A 16,967-nucleotide genomic window follows, 5' to 3' on the forward strand; every position below is an offset into this window, starting at 1 on the left:
TCTCGTTCCTCAGAGAGTGTCTGTTCCACATGCGGCGGCCTCCAGCAGTGAGGGGGCACCCTCCCACTCACAGATCCCCAACTCCAATGCCCCCGTGCCCCCCAACAATCAGGTTGGACATTCCACAAATGCCCCATCGCCACGGCAGCAGCCACACAACCACCTCCTGTCCCCTCCCTCCCTCCCCCACTCCTCTACCTCAGGTGGAGCAGCACCTGGTGCGTCCGCTACCAAAGATAGCAACACCGCAGCCGTCGCGGCGACGGCAGCGGCGGTGTCCCTCGGGAACGGAGGCTCCGAGGGCAAGACGCCGTCGCCGCTACCGTCGGCGGAGTGCAAAGCGACACAGGTGGACAGCATAGCCAATCACGTTCACGTGGGTGACAGCGGCAAGGCGGCGGAAGGCGGCGAGAAGCTGAGCCTTAGCGCAGACAATCCGAGACTATCTGCCCTGCTGGCAGGGGGGGAGGGCACCGGCGAGGGGAAGGGCCCGTCAGAAGGGACTGTATCCACGGCAACCGCCACGCCCGAGCCCCAGAAGAAAGTCAACAACATCCACCCGGCCGTCCTGCCCTCCACCCCCCACGCGCAGGTCAGCTCGGCCGCCTCCTCGCCCATCTCCGCCATATCCACCGCCACGCCCTCGCCCAAATCCTCAGAACACACGCAGACGGGCGTCCACAGTCCCGCCGCCACGACCGCCGCACCGGCCGTCAACGGGAACGGCAAGGCGGGCATCTCCGAGGACTCCCAGAGCCCGATGAAGGCCGAGCCGCCCACCACCACCACCACCGGTCTTAAAGCCACGCCGCCACACAGCTCTTCATCGTCGTCGTCGTCGGTGTCCATCTACCCCAGCTCCACTGATGTGCTGAAGGCGTGCAGGTGAGGCCGCGCACGGCACATTTAATCCACCAATTATGCTGCTCCGTGTGAAGTTATTGCATTTTTCTTTTTTACAAACGTAAATTCTCTATTTAGCTTTCTAACGTCCTGCGGGAGCAGAAATCTGCACTAATTAACACTTAAATTCTACAAATGTTGGCAGCAAGAATGTTTTTTTAAAACAATAATAATAATAATAATAATGATAACAAACATTTCTCCATGTTTTCTAAAATGGCACAGATGAGCGGTGGAGGACAGGAGGCATTTGATGTTGTGTGTTTTTTATTTTTTGAAGATGTCTCCTCCTAGTGGAGCATCTGAGCCACTGCACAACCAGAGGACAATGTTATGTAACTGTAAACAACACTGAAGGCGACTGGACAGCCTTGTTGCTATGCAGATATTAATCACTCGGATGGTTTCCTCCACTCGTTCTTTTTCGTCCCGTTTGATATTTGGTTGCATGTGTTGCCGACATGTCGATGACGTGTGAAATTGAACTGATAAAGAGAGGGAAACGCCGTCATGTGTTTGCAGAAACCTGGGGAAGAACGGCCTCTCCAACAGCAGCATCCTCCTCGACAAGTGCCCCCCTCCACGGCTGCCCCCTCCTCCCACACCAGCTCTGCCCAAAGACAAGCTCAACCCACCCACACCCAGCATCTACGTGAGTATTCCTCCGACTCCCGTGTCGTCCAGGCGACGGCCACGTGCTTTGTTTTCATCTGATAATGGAACAGACGAAACCAATCTGTGTCCAGATGAGCAAACACGCGGTTAACACGTGTTCATCGATCATTGTTTCTTTATAGAGTCATTTAAAACCTGCAAAGTTCTCACATAAAAAGTGTAAAAACATTACAATTAAATCTTGACCGCACAAGTAAACTGGTCATTTTGCAAAGACTGGAAGGAAGTTGATTCGCTCCTCTGCAGTCGTTTGCAGGGTTCCCACAGGGTCCTTGAAATCCTTGAAAGTTTGTGAATTTAAAAAAAAAAGTTGTAAAGTTTTTGGAAAGCTCCCTAATTTGACATGTGTCATTGAAAGTGCTTGAATGTTGTGCAAGATTTTTATTTAATACAGTTCACATGTGCAGATTGAGCCTAGACACAGTGAGAGGTGTCAGTTTTATGTAAGCATGCTGGTCAATATCATTATGAGCAGATCTTTTCTCTCCGTCTGGTTTTAATCTTTAACTTCACTCCGAGATGCTCCGAAAGCCCACACGTTGGTGTTTTTAATGTTTTGATGTAATATTAAACTGAAGCTGACTAAAAAGTGGAGACAATATTGGTCAGAAAAGATTTACTTTTCAGGCTTTTACCCAAAACATTTTGAGCCCATTTGAAAAGTAAGAACAGGGATTTCTGTCAGTACGGTGAAATTAGAAGTAAGTGTTTAATTAAACTGAGCTTTTCCTTTACAGCAGTCAGGAAGTGAATATAAATAAATGTAGCTGCGTTATCATCTCCGTTTCACTCTCGAGTGCTTGTTAGTTCGGTGAAATGTGAGGAAATGTTGAATTATATTGATCTGTGTTTATCAAACCTGGAAATGATTTATTTTTGACTTATTTGTTATGTTATGGAGCAAAGAAACCAGAATATATTCACATTGAAGAAGCTGAAAAATCAGAAAGCTTGTTTTAATCATTGAAAAGGCTCTGAATTTGGTTGCAGTTATAATCAGAATATTTTAGTCAGTGGAGCGACAGTGATTGTCACGTTTGGATCAATAAAAGCTGAACTTGCTGTTTTCAGCTGGAGAATAAGAGAGACGCCTTCTTCCCTCCACTGCACCAGTTCTGCACAAACCCCACCAACCCCGTCACGGTCATCAGAGGACTGGCCGGAGCGCTCAAACTGGGTAAACACTCGCTCTTTTTAACTCCTCATTCTGCACTGGAAAGGTTCACACAGTAAACTAATCTCATCATCTCAATCCCAATCCCCCCACCCCGCAGACCTGGGTCTGTTCTCCACAAAGACGCTGGTGGAGGCCAACCCGGAGCACCTGGTGGAGGTGTGGACTCAGCTTTCGCAGCCCGCCGACGAGAACTGGGACCCGTCCGGCTCCAAGAAGATGTGGCGCTGCGAGAGCGCCCGCGCCCACACCACCATCGCCAAATACGCCCAGTATCAGGCCGCTTCCTTTCAGGAATCCCTGCGGGTCGGTGGAAATCTGCGGGAAGAAATGTTGTTTTCTGAAGAATATATATGTCACTGTACTGACATGTATCCTGCGTTTGTTTTTCAGGAGGAGAACGAGAAAAAGGCACTAAAGGAGCCTTCAGACACAGAGCCAGCATCAGCAGAGAGGTACGCTACTATCTTCTGACTATCTCCACGAGAGTGGATTTGAAGTGGCTTAAAAACTCATTCTAAATTCTCTGTCTCATTAGTGTTGCACGTAAAAGAAGGGGGCCCTTAAAGCACATCAAGTTTGGAACCAACATCGACGTGTCGGACGAGAGGAAGTGAGTTCACAGAGTCCGAAACTATGTTTGTTTACTGTATTTTTTTAATCTAATCTCGTGACGTCCTCGCGGGTTAAAGGTGGAAGCAGCAGCTGCAGGAGCTCAGCAAACTCCCCGCCTTCGCCCGGGTCGTGTCCGCCGGGAACCTGCTCAGCCACGTGGGTCACACCATCCTGGGCATGAACACGGTTCAGCTCTACATGAAGGTTCCGGGCAGCAGAATACCAGGTCCGTGTCTCCTCGCGCCGTCAGACGCTGCACTGTGGGCTGTTTTTATTATTATTTTAGGTGTTTTCCAGTGACGCTGATGTCTGTGCCCCGCAGGTCACCAGGAGCACAACAACTTCTGTGCCGTGAACATCAACATCGGACCTGGAGACTGTGAGTGGTTCGCCGTGCCGGAGCCTTACTGGGGGGTGATGAGCAACTTCTGTGAGAAGTAAGAACTTTTTTATTTACCTGAACACACACACACACTCAGTTCTGTCATCACTGATTTATTCATCTGACGCATCTTTTAAGGAATAACATTAACTTCCTGATGGGCTCGTGGTGGCCGAACCTGGAGGATCTGTACGAGGCCGACGTGCCCGTCTACCGGTTCATCCAGCGTCCGGGCGACCTGGTGTGGCTCAACACGGGGACCGTGCACTGGGTGCAGGCCATCGGCTGGTGCAACAACATCGCCTGGAACGTGGGGCCTCTCACTGGTACGCTGCGATTATTATGGGATGTGGGAGGTGTTTGCAGAGCACACAGGTTCTAGGGGAAAAAAAGAGGAGCCGCTCCGTGATGCATTCAAGAAACCTCGTAAATTTCATTATGTTCATCATAAATTCTGCCAAAAAAAGATGCACCACAAATTATGTTGGCCTTGGAGAGGAAATGATTGTTTTTATAAAAGCAATTATGGATAAAATATAATTTTTTTCTTTTGAATAGTCACAGTTTGACCAATCAACATACACTTGTGTCACTCACAGACGTAGGATCTAAAAAGTCGGAACTATGACAGAGTTCTTGCGTTCACACAATATTTCGGTGCAAAAAAAGTGGATATTTTCCCAAAAATACTATTTAACTACATTTACATTGCTAAATGTGATCTGATTTCCCTTAAATCTTCTCTTTAGTTGTGTCTGCATTATAGATTTACAAAATGATGGAGCACAACGATGTGAAAATATGAGTTAACTGCTCCAATAAGAAAATGTCAACTATTGTCAACAGTGATTATTATTCCCCAAAATGTTTAATAGCAAAAAGAACTAATGTTAATTCAATAGCGTTTTTAAGATGCTAATAAGATACAAAATATATAAAGTTTTGTTTTCATGCATGTAAATCTAAACCTCTGTGTTTTCAGCTCACCAGTACAAACTGGCCGTGGAACGTTACGAGTGGAATAAGCTCCAGAGCGTCAAGTCCATGGTTCCCATGGTGCACCTCTCCTGGAACATGGCTCGTAACATCAAAGTGTCCGACCACAAGCTGTTTGAGATGATCAAGTAAGTCACAGACTCGGGGGGTTTTGTGTGAACTCTTACTTGTTTGTTTTTTGTGACATTTTGTGTGTGTGTGGTGGGTTTTCTCCGTCACAGGTACTGCCTGCTGCGGACGCTGAAGCAGTGTCAGTGGGTGAAGGAAGCGTTGACCTCGGCCGGTAAGGAGACGGTCCTGAGGCCGAGGACCAGGGACGAACCGGCTCACTACTGCACCATCTGTGAGGTGAGTAGCGGGGGATTATTGTTGCCTTAAATCCTGAATAACACTCAACTGAAAAACAGATTTTAGACACTTAACTTAAAAGGAGATTTTATGATGCCAGTCTTTTGTTCAGATGTGAATCTGTGTTGGTGGGGACATCTGCTGGTGCAACACTTCCATTACTCGCCGTGCAGCAGCAGATCCAGGATGTGTGTGTAGATGACACCATGACTCTTGTCTTCATTCTGCAGGTGGAGGTGTTTAACCTGCTGTTTGTGCGCCGCGAGCTCCTGTCGAAGAAGCAGCACGTGGTTCACTGTCAGGACTGTGCGAGGAAAGGCAGCGCCACGCTGGACGACTTTGTGGTGCTGGAGCAGCACAGGATGGACGACCTGATGCAGGTCTACGACCAGTTCACATTAGTAAGTGCTCGTCATGGCGACTGAGGCAGAGCTGCACACTGGAGACACTTCCTCCTCTTACCAAGTTCAGACTGAGACATGTTGTTATTCATGTTGATTTAAGTTTCTACTTAAACCTGTCTTTGTGTTCAGTGCAGTTAAGCCTCACTTTAATTTAAATGAATGTATCTGCTCTTTAATAACCATTCACCCTCCTGATAAACCATGTTGTTCAACTGCTACGTTACACTTTTGTCACAGTGACTTATTTATTGAGATGCTGATGCCTCGTTTAATCTGTATGTTTTAAAGTTTTAATCTCATGATGATAATCATCACAAAGTTGTGCCTAATCCTGAAACTCTCCGCACTGCTCATGCTGAGTCACCACAGTCGTGACAAAAACACACTAATTCGTTCTTTAATAAGAGTTTTTTAAGGGATTAAAAATTGGATTAATGCGAAAACAATTATTGCTACTGATTATTTAGCAGCTTTATTATTATTTTTTACATATTTTTTTACAGGCTTCTGTCTACAGTTTTTGTGTGAAAAATAATTAATTTAATAAATTATGATGGAAAAAATACACCACATGGACTGTATGTGGGTGACTTAGTGAAATATTAATGTTTATCTCCTTTTGATTAACATATTAGAAGTGCTTTTTGTAATATCATATTTTTTTTATCTTGTGTGAGAAAATTCAAACTCAGTCCTTTTTTTAAAATCCAGTTTGAGTTCTAATTGTACAGCCTAGAAGCTCAACACAGCATCTGAAGTACTTACTGTGTCGTCCAGCAGAGGGCGCAGTGATTCCAGCTTAATCGTAAATCCATTTGGAAGTATTTCCTGTTCTACACACATCAGTGTATTACAAGAATTGGACAGAAAACCTCCCTCTGGCTTGCAGCAAGTTTATTTCCCGGTGGCCACTCATGGTACTGCAAGAGAAAATACTCAAACAAAAAGACACCTGTGTAAAACATTTATAGCATTTATAGATTTAGATTTTTATATTCTATATTTTAATTTACAAGGTTTAGTTTACATAAAACCATAACTGTCATAAAATATCTTTATTTCCCCAATTGAATGTCATAGAATTGAATATTTAACTTATCTTGAAAGAAAAGTCACAGAATGTTCATTAGATCTTAATATTTGGTGTGGGGGGAGTGGCATTATGTGATGTACTTTATTTCTATATAAAATAAAAGCATTACAGACACACGGCATTAACAACAGAAGTAAATCAAGCTCGCTGTTCCACTATCACCAGAAACGATAGACTCCTAATGTCATGTGACATTTGTGTGACACTGTTTGTGTTTTGCTTCTTGTGATGCGTTCAGTGACGCCGTCTAATCCTCGTGTCGTTCTCCCCCCGCTCAGGCTCCTCCCCTTCACTCATCCTCATCTTGACATTAGGCGGCGTCCGCCGCGGAGCCGCTGACGCCCGCCACACAGGAAAAATGGCTTTTTTCTTTTCTTTTTTTTGGAGTTTTTCAAACAATGTGTTGAAAGAAAAAAGGAACAGAACAAGCATCCACACATGCACGGACCATTTCTGATATTCAGGAAAGCCAAGGCCGTCTCCCCCAACCTGCCCCGCCTTCCCCCGCCCTCGCCACTGCCCCTCCCGTATGGCTGGTCTCCATAGCGACGGCTGGAGGCTGAGTGTGTCTGTCTATGCAACCTGTTTTGAAAGTGCTGGGGCCTGGCCCTTCCAAAGGGGGGCGCTGCTGCTGCCGCAGCCACCGAGCTCGCTAACAGGACTCGTCCCCCCTCCCCCCCCCAATGACAATGGTTCAGCCCTGTTTTACTGGAGGACTTAATCAAAGGCGGTTGGGAACGGGGGGCCGAGGGGGGAGGAGCTCCCGGATTCTTTAAATGCGTGACAGAAAAATGTTGGTGTTTTTTTTGTAGATACTTGTTAAACTGACACAACTGGCAACACCACACGTAAAAGACTACTGACTTGACAACCTCTCTCTCTCTCTCTCCCTCTCTCTCTCCTTCCTTCTCTTCTGGTGACAGGATGAAAATGTCGGCTTTGATTTCTCGTTATTTCCCCGCCCCCCCCAGGAGCACGAGCCTAACTGCTCTTTTTCTATAATAGATAGTAATTTTTCTGACTCTTTGGACAGCAAAATCCCCCACCCACCCACCCCTCTTAAAAAAAGAAAAAAAAAATTTGTAATGTGAAGAGTTTAGGTGATTTTTTTTCCTCCCTTTTTTCCGTTTTTCTTTACTTTTTATTTGGTGTTTTTTATACAGCTTTTATGTTTTATCTTTGTGTTCAAAAACTGTTTTTGTTTCTTATGTAAAAGAAAAAGATAGAAAAATATGTAAAAAAAAAAACAAAGAAAAACAAAAAAAAACTACTAGCCAAGTCACAAAGAAAATGGGTTGCACATAGACTTATGGAATAAAGTTTAATTTGTGATTTTGTTGTTTCTAATCTTGATGTAAATTTACACTATTTATAAATACATATTTATTGCTTGAAAAAAAACAAAAACTTTGTGGATGGAATGCTGTTATTTTTTCCAGAGTACCTGCCATTAAAATTTGAAGGAGTCCTCTGTCATTTTAACACGACTCCTCCTACATTTTCTAAATATATATAAATAAAAATTTGCTTAGCAAAGCATTGTGTACAGAAACGGACGTTTAAAAAAAAGTTTGTTTTATTTGTTTTGAAGAATGTTTTATGACGAGTCAATAAACACAAAAAAGTTGTCAAATGAGCCGCAGTTACAGTACATTTGTTTACATTTAAAGACGAATAGAGACGTGAGAGCGAGCGCGGGCCTGAAACCCAGCAGACAATGTAGCTGTAGACTGACACACAGAATCCTACACTGTATGCCAGGTCCAGAACTCGCTCACAATCCTTGGTTTACATTTAAAAAGTCAAAGAAAAACACATCATGATTCCTGTGTTGACGACGACGCGACGGCTGCCAGCAGAGACCCAGTAGCCAGATGTAGCTGCTGTCAGCCCCACAGGATCTACACTGACTACTGAGCAACCGCTGCTGCAGCCCCCCCAGAGCCAAGATGGCCGCCCCTCCCGTTCAAACATCTCAGCCAAGACGGGAAGTCGACGACGAGGAGGGAGGAGGAGACTTCACGCAGAGGGAACGCCACAAACGAGCAGGTTTCCCGCGGTTCATTCCAGCGTGTCGTCGACTCACTGATGAAGTGAACGGGAAGTATAGCAGTTGTTCAAAAGTGGAAAATATAGCACTTTAAACCCTTTTTTATGTACATGAAAGTAGAGGAAATACAGCTTTTACAAATGCGAGAGTCCAAAATGCTTTTTTTTTTGTTTTTTAAATTTAGATTTTATGCTCAAATCAAGTTTTTAAAGAGAACATTTGCCAAATGATTATTTATTATTATTATTATATAGTTATTAAGTGACTTGTTTTGATTTAAACTGACTCATTTCAAATATTTTTGACAGAGCGTTGTCAAATCATAATTATTTTTCCATGTTTCGTATCTTTATATATCTTATTTACACATTAACTTTGCATCACGTATTTATTCTGTTGTGAACTACTGAATATTTACGATATACTTTGAAATATTGTCCCAAATATCACTATCATGATTATAGTCATGAGTTGTACTTTACTTAACATGGAGCGGCCCCCTCCTGACCCCTGAGGTCACCTGAGTTTGAGACCCCTGCTTGTAAATTCACTTGGAATAAAGTTGACGTCTGTTTTTCCCTGAGAAAAACTGAATTGGAGCTGCTCTTATTTTGGAAAAACTGCGCAGCGAAACGATGAGTTCTTGACATTTTGGACTCTCAAAACATCATTTTTTTTTTTTTACATCTTTTTCTTCACATGAATGTATTCTGAAACAAGTTAAAGAGGAGCTAATGTCCACTTCTCGTCCCCCCCCTCTCTTCCAGCATGGTACGGTCCCTCTGCTCCCACACTGAAACCAAGATGGCTGCCTGAGGTGTCCATTTTGTCCGCCACACACACCGATGACGATGACGACGGCGCTCCTCTTCTTCATCGCCGCGGCCTCGTGTGAGTCCTGCAAAACAATATAATTATAATGATTAGAATGATTGAGTAAATGTGTGGGAAATGAAGTGTAATATGTGAGTGCCGTCACGTGTTGGTATGAGCTGCAGCTTTTCTCTCTCTTCACCCACAGACGGTGTCAGTGTAGTGGAGGCACACAGGAAGAAAACCGTGAGTGGGCGTGGATTCGAGGAAACAAGATGGCAGTTTTTTTTTAGCGCGCGCATCAGTTAAAAAAGACGGAGTCTTCCTGTCGGCTGTCTGCGACGACAAAGACAGGAAACGTTTCGAGACACAAGTGGAATGATATGTTTTAAAAAAAAAGAGAGGGAGGACGTTTATTATAAAGAACTGTAAAGTCTCATTTATCAGGGCTTTTCAGACTGGAACACAAGGAAAAAGTGGTTTTCTGCCACTTAAACCAAAGTCTGAATGTATATTATTGACTCCTGCTTGAGTCTATTGTTTGTTAAGAATGTGTTTTGCCACATTATCTCACTAAACTTAAAAGTCTGCAGACTGCTCACGCTCCCACACCAAAGTCCATCGAAAAAAGTCATGATTTTAGCCGGCGGGGGGACATGGGAGCTGCTGGTGTGCTGCTGCCTCGTGTGGTCACTTTGTGTCACTGAAGTCAATCTAAACAAAGGATTTCAAACACAGAATTTTATAAAATAACTTAAAATAACACGTTTTGATTGGATTAACGACTCCTGTGTGCTGTGATGTTAAAATCACTGATTTTCTCCATGGGGTTTGGTGTGGGAGAGTGAGTGTTTTACAAAAGGACACAGATGTCAGTTTATGGTCCTAAAAGGCAAAATAAAGTGACAAATAGACTTAAGTTCGACTTAAAGACTTAAAGAAATGACTTTCATGTCATCATATGACGTGTTATTTTGGCTCCGGCTGCCAAGACGAGGGAGGGAAAAAAAGAAAAGGAAAGTAGGAATAGTTCTTTAAGTCTGCTCTCCCTATTTTCCACTTATATCATGTGTGAAGTCTGGCGCAGCTCCAGCAGAAAGGTATGTGAACTCTGCTTGGCCCGGAGCCCCCGACACGCTTCAAATCCAGATCCAGACGGCCTAACAATGTCTCCCTGTGTCGAGTGAGGAAAAGAGGGGGGAAAAACAGCGAGACACACAGAGAGAGAGGGAGAGAGGGAGTTAAACCAGCAGAGCGATCCATTCCCTCCCCCTCCTCCTCCTCCTAATTTTCCCCACTTTTCCTTCCTTCCTGTTCCCTCCATCCCCGCGCCGCGCTCCCTCGTTTCCGCCTTTGTGAGAAACACACAGGTGGCCCTGACTGCTAATTTTAACCGGGACGATTGTGCGCCCGTGTTTCCCACAGCTATGTATAGAGACGCCTACAATAAACCAAGTAGGTCAGTGTGAGACACACACACACACACACACACACACCAGGCCCTGACCTCTAAAAAAAATGTCCGACTCTCCATTCATCCACTCCCACCTCTGCTGCAAATGAGCCTCCTCTGATTGGCCGCCGCCGCGAGCCAATGACGGCGCAGCTTCCTGCTGCCCATTCATAAACCCAGGGTCATTGAGGATAATGTGGTATGAAGGCACGTGCAGAGGGGAAAAAAGGAGGAGGAGCAAACACACTTTTTATTGTGTCATTGTCTTTACAGAACAGCCCACGAGTAGTGAACTTAAAAGACTTTTTTTGAAGGTTTTAATGCTGTTTTTATGCATATTAATGTGAGCAGAATTTGCACTAATGTTGCTGACTGTTAGCCACAAGTTGCAAAAAGCAAATTCCTCCTCGTGTGTTTCCACCACAGAATCTCTTTGTGCTAAATTAGCAGAAAAGTCAATGGGATTCAGTTTTGCAAATTGAATTTTGCTTAAAACTAACACTGCCTGCACATTCCTGAGTGTTTAATGAGTAATGAGTTAAGGTGTGACCGTCTCATACTATCTCACTCCTTAAACACACACACACACACTGCAGTGTTGTCTCTCCATGTTGACCTCTTTCAGTATTAACACTTCTTCCCCTCCTGAGTTACATGTTTATTTATAGAAATCGGTAACTGAAGTCTTATTTGGAGCCTAACGTGTGACATCCAGGGATTAACAGTGAGAGAGGGAGCAGGCAGGTGAGCCCGCTCAGCGCTCATTGATCACTTAGAGGAAGCGTTTTTAGTGAAAAAGCTGTTTAAAGCTGATTCTCTTTCCAATAAACAGTGGTGGACAACAGAGGAAGTCTACGATAACATAAGAACACGTTTGCTGCTTTTTCTCACTGTTAAAAACACATGTTTCTGCCTGGAAACTGAAGTTTCCCTCACCTGCACCAAACTCCATGGAAAAAATCAGCGATTTAAGCTCACGGGGACACAGGAGCTTCTGGTCTGCTGCTGCCTCGTGTGGTCACTTTGTGTCACTGAGGTGAGTCTTAACAAAGGATTTCAAATGCCGAATTTTACAAAATAACTCATTTGAATTTACTGATGGAGGCAGCAGTGGATCAACAACTCCTGTGTTGCTGTGATGTTAAAATCGCTGGTTTTCTCTATGGGGTTTGGTGTAGAGAGAGTGATCGGTTTTCACAAAATTCCATTTCCAGGCAAAAAAAAAGTCTGTTTAATGATTATTAGGTGCGTCCTTTGTTCAGTGGCTCATGTAAACCCCCTGAAAATATACATATTATCACAAAATCCATCCTTTAAATTGATTATAAATTGACTTTTAGTGATTAGATGGCAGATTATTCCTTATTTAAAAACCCGCAAAAGACAAAAACTGATGGCTTTAGATGAGTTGTGTGATGGCGAGGCATGTTTGCGATGGAATTTACATGATGGCAAAGGAAAAAGAGGTGCTACCCGTTGCCGTGGAAACGGGGGGAGTAATTAGCAACGAGTGCTGTTCAGAGGGAAAAGGGAGAGTGTGAGAAGAGTGTGATTGTGTGTGTGTGTGTATAAAAGAGACGTCGGCGTGTTTTTAAGGACATGAGGACGTGCTGTGATGTCCTCAGGTGTCTCTACACACCGGCGTGGACACACACGTCCTCCGTCCTGCTCACTCACTTATGAATTTAAAGACTTTTTTTTATTTTTTTTTATTGAACTGATTCCCAAACGTGTTTGAAGAGGAAGTGTGAGTTTGGAAAAGCCGGGTTCAGCTGTTGATCTGGCTCAACGCTGCTGCTGCTGCTGCTGCTGCATGTGTCCATCCATCTGGTGATGGTGGTCATGTGACACTGTTTTAATGTCTGGTGCATTGTGGGATGTCCAGGATTTAAACTCCAGATTTTTGAACAAAGCCTTTTTTCTGGTGCCAGTCATTTTAGATTTTTCTCAATTTTCTTTGCTTAAGTTTGGATTCAACAATAAATGACATGTTAAAAGGGCGTACATGTAATTGTTCTATAGAAATAATTCATATTTAACCGTTAGACACACTGGAAAATGAAGTTTGCGTTGCTTTGGGAACCAGCTCACGCTCCCACACCAAACCCCATAAAGAAAATCAGCGATTTTAACGTCACAGCTGTGACAGCACACAGGAGCTGTTGATCCACTGCTGCCTCCGTCACTAAGTTCAAATGTCCTATTTTGTTAATTTGGTGTTTGAAATACTTCGTTTAGATTTACATCACTGACACAAAGTGACCACACGAGGCAGCAGTAGACCAGCAGCTCCTGTGTTCCCATGAGCTAAAATCGCTGGTTTTCTCTATGGAGTTTGGTGTGGGAGAGTGAGAGGTTTAAGTTTTCAGTTAAAAACAAAGATATATTATATAGTTTTTTAAAATATTTTTACACATATTTATACATCACAATAAAGGACTGCTAACTAATGATTATTTTCCTAATCCATTAATCTATCAATCTGTTTGTTTGGTCTATAAAACGTTTTAATGATTTCTTTGTTATATGGAGCAAAAAAAGAGGAAAATATTCACATTTAACAAGCTGAAAAATGTTTAAAAACTTCATTTAATAATCGATATTCATGTTAAAAAAACTTTAAAAAATGAGAGGAAAATAAACAATTTGCGTCCTTGCATTGTGTAATTGCCTTTAAATAAATAAATAAACTTTTATTTTGTACTTTAGGTAAGGGCCTTTCTACAGGAGCCCGGATGGACAAAACCAGCCAGAGTGTGAGTTTACAATTTGCATTTTTATGTCACTATTTCCTTTTAAATCTTCATTTATGAAGTTTTAATCGTGAAAAAAAACCTTCTCCCTTTTGTTCGCCCAACACCCGACGCCTCGTCCATCACTCGCTCGTCTGCGGCAGCTAATGGCCGCCCCACGCGAGCGACGACGCTAAGAACAATTATGCAGATGTGAGCTAAAACCACTTTGATGGTATAATCCAACAATCAGTCCATTATAGTAATTGTCGTTAGTGAGTGGGCGATTATGGTTTCAACACATTCTGATGAACCCGGCACAGCTCGGCTGGTATTATGCAAATCTGACGAGGCCCGTGTTCCTGTGTCAGACTGTCACTGTGTGTGTGTGTGTGTGTGTGTGTGTGTGAGACCACCTGAGGGTCTACAGGAACACTTTGACAGAAATGATGGACTGAATTCATTACTTTTTTTAAAGGAGCCAAAAACAAGGAGAGGGGAAGTTTTGGATGTTTCATTTTCCAGATTTATATTTGATCTCATGTGTCCTCGCGGAACATGAATAACGTACTTTTTTTTTTTAAATAGATATTATCACATATTAAGATTGTCAAAAATTGCACCAAACCCCAAAGAGAAAACCAGCGATTTTAGCGCACGGGGAAACAGGAGCCGCTGGTCCACTGCTGCCCCGAGTGGTCACTTTGTGTCACTGGCGTGAATCTGGACGAAGGATTTTAAACGCCGAATTCGCAAAAATGACTCATTTGAACTTACAAATGAAGGCAGCAGTGGATCGACAGCTGAGTGTGCGCTGTGATGTAAAATGGCCGGTTTTCTCTATGGAGTTTGGTGCAGGGGATAAAATGGTTGACAAATCTTCAGTTTATAGTCAGAAAAAAGGTTTTCTAACAGTGAACTAATGTCCAGAATACACTCTGAGGATGTCGTAGACTTCAGCATGTGCAGATATTATTAGTTCAGTGGCTAAAGTCACCTCTTCCAGGTGTGTGTTCCTGCTCGTAGCCATGTTTCCATTTAATAATGTGGTGATTTTTGGTCACCGTTGGTCCAGTGACGATCGATCAGTTCATATCTTTTGTGCACTGTGATATTTCCTCATCTTCTCTCCTCTCTCCGCTGCCTCTTCTGTTTTTCTTTCTTTTTGGTTTTCGCTGCACTCCACAGATATTTGAATGTCACACTCGGCGCTGAGGTCACGTGACCTCTTTGTCCGCTCGTAACGGCATCAGCTGGGAACTTTTGTAAATGTCATGTGAGGAGGCAACATGTCAGCTGCTCCAGTAATGTGGTTAACTTAAAGAGGAAGACCAGGAATGTGTCCCACACACTCAGTCCCAGTCCTCCTCCTCCTCCTCCTCCTCGTCGTCCTCTTCCTCCTCCTCCCCCTCAGTCATGGGTTCTCCACTGGGTAATCGCATACCAAAAACACAAGAATTTCCCCCTCTCTCTTCTCCAGGCTGGGGCTACCCCCACCACCACCACCACCCTCCTCCCTCCCCTCGTCTACAGCGTCAATCTGACCTGACTTCACCACAGAACCAACCGGAAACCGTCCGAGTTTCTGCTTTCTAATTAAAAGCATTTACCACTTTAAGTGGAATAAATACAAAACACAGTGTTTAGTCGTCCAAATGGATCATTTCTTATGTATAATTAACTAAATATCTACAAAATTATCATCTTTTGGACCAAACTGCACTTAAATCCACTGATTTATCCACCGTTTGTGTCACTTTGTACGGCACTCACTCTCCCACACCAAAGTCCATAGAGAAAATCAGCGATTTTACCTCACTGCATACAGGAAGTCGTTGATCCACTGCGGCCTCCATTACTAAATTCAAATGTGATATTTTTGTGATTTCGGCGTTTGAAGTCCTTTTTTTAGGTTTATCTCAGTGACACAAAGTGGCCACACGAGGCAGCAGTGGACCAGCAGCACCTGTATCCACATGAGCTTATATCACTCTTTTTTTCAATGGACTTTGGTGCAGGAGAGTGAGCAGACTTGTTTTACAACTATATATTGTTTTTTTAAAAAACTAAATTGACCTTTAATGGTGCTCCACTATTGCGAGCATTATTTTGAAGGAGTACACCGGAAGTAACCTGTTGATCGCGGCTGAGTTGACGCCGCTCGTGGCAGCGTTTGGTTCCCAAACTGCTCTTAATGTGAAAAATACAGAGAAAACACCGGGCGCATTCCTGAGACCCGGAGACAGCCATGCCAACCGTGACAGTGTGTGTGTGTGCGTGCGTGCGTGCGCGTAAACTGTGCGTCTCTGCGGGGGTGGAGAGCTTGGAGACCACACACTTTGCGCATTGCCCCACACACACACACACACACACACACAGTTGGTTCGACACATTAAAGTTTGTAAATGTAAAAAAAAAAACACAGCTCGGTGTTGATCCACGCGTCAGATGTGACCGCGGACAAAATCCCGTCACGTTGACGCGTAAAAACCCCGGGTTCTCGCCGGGAGGAGAGAGAGTGAAATGTGCTCCCCGCAGGAGCCCCGCATGGCCCGAGCTGAGCCGAGCGTCCCCGAGGTGATGAGGTGGACTCGGGCCAAAGTGTCACAGCGGACACGACAAAGACAAACAACAGCACGGCTCCGTTTATCCCGGGTTTTCTTTTTTCTTTTTCTTTTTGTCTTCAGATCACACGCAGCCGCCGCCGCCGCCGCGCGTTGCGCAATCGGCGCGGTCAACAAGTCTGCGGTGCCGCCGCGAGAGAAAAGTGTGACAAAGTGTGCGCAACAATATCAACAACACGGACAACACGCACACGCGCGACCGTGAGGGGGGAAAAACACGCTGTTATTTCCTCCCGCGAGGAAAAGTCTCGTGTGAAAAGCGGCTCCACTTACCGTGACTGCGTCTGCTGCATGGCCGCGTGTCCCCACCGCCACACTCACTCTGTGTGTGTGTGTGTGAGTGTGTGAGAGCGAGTGTGTGAGGGAGAGCGAGACACAGAGAGAGAGAGAGACACAGAGAGAGAGAGACAGAGAGAGAGAGAGAGAGAGCGTGTGTGTGCGCGCAGAGGACGCATTCCAATACTAGAGGTCGAAAGCGCATGCAGCGCGACACGTCAACTCGTGCACACGCCATATCATAAAGAGATTGTTCTAATCCAGTTGCTGGATCTGAGTCTGGAACCGGGTCTGACTCAGAATCTGGGTCTGACTCAGAATGTGTATCTGGATCAGAGTCATAGTCTGGACCTGGACCAGACTCTGACTCTGCATCTGGATCTTACTCTCACCCTCACTCTAGATCTAACTGTGGGCCTGACTCTGGTT

The 16,967-nt window shown here is 44.4% G+C and overlaps 1 protein-coding gene and 1 long non-coding RNA gene across 3 annotated transcripts in view; one reads left to right on the top strand and one right to left on the bottom strand.

Moving 5' to 3' along the window:
* The window catches only part of LOC122763570 (histone demethylase UTY-like), a 31,784-nt gene extending 24,518 nt beyond the window's left edge, over positions 1-7,266 (top strand). For both annotated transcript variants that reach the window (XM_044018334.1, XM_044018335.1), the window contains 13 exons: positions 14-885; positions 1,426-1,555; positions 2,650-2,755; positions 2,853-3,058; positions 3,146-3,207; positions 3,291-3,365; positions 3,445-3,593; positions 3,690-3,804; positions 3,888-4,075; positions 4,732-4,873; positions 4,967-5,093; positions 5,324-5,494; positions 6,869-7,266. In XM_044018334.1, the coding sequence (XP_043874269.1) occupies positions 14-885; positions 1,426-1,555; positions 2,650-2,755; positions 2,853-3,058; positions 3,146-3,207; positions 3,291-3,365; positions 3,445-3,593; positions 3,690-3,804; positions 3,888-4,075; positions 4,732-4,873; positions 4,967-5,093; positions 5,324-5,494; positions 6,869-6,898 (2,373 nt within the window). In that variant the 3' untranslated portion in view covers positions 6,899-7,266. The remainder of the gene's footprint in view (positions 1-13; positions 886-1,425; positions 1,556-2,649; positions 2,756-2,852; positions 3,059-3,145; positions 3,208-3,290; positions 3,366-3,444; positions 3,594-3,689; positions 3,805-3,887; positions 4,076-4,731; positions 4,874-4,966; positions 5,094-5,323; positions 5,495-6,868) is intronic.
* A 572-nt stretch (positions 7,267-7,838) lies between these two features.
* On the bottom strand, positions 7,839-16,610 carry LOC122763647. Its single transcript, XR_006359278.1, has 2 exons — positions 16,536-16,610; positions 7,839-9,538 (listed from the first exon to the last, which is right to left on the bottom strand). It is a non-coding gene; the product is annotated as an uncharacterized LOC122763647 (long non-coding RNA).
* Positions 16,611-16,967: the final 357 nt, after the last annotated feature.

This window comes from Solea senegalensis, linkage group LG2 (assembly GCF_019176455.1).
Source record: "Solea senegalensis isolate Sse05_10M linkage group LG2, IFAPA_SoseM_1, whole genome shotgun sequence".
Classification (NCBI taxonomy): Eukaryota; Metazoa; Chordata; class Actinopteri; order Pleuronectiformes; family Soleidae; genus Solea; species Solea senegalensis.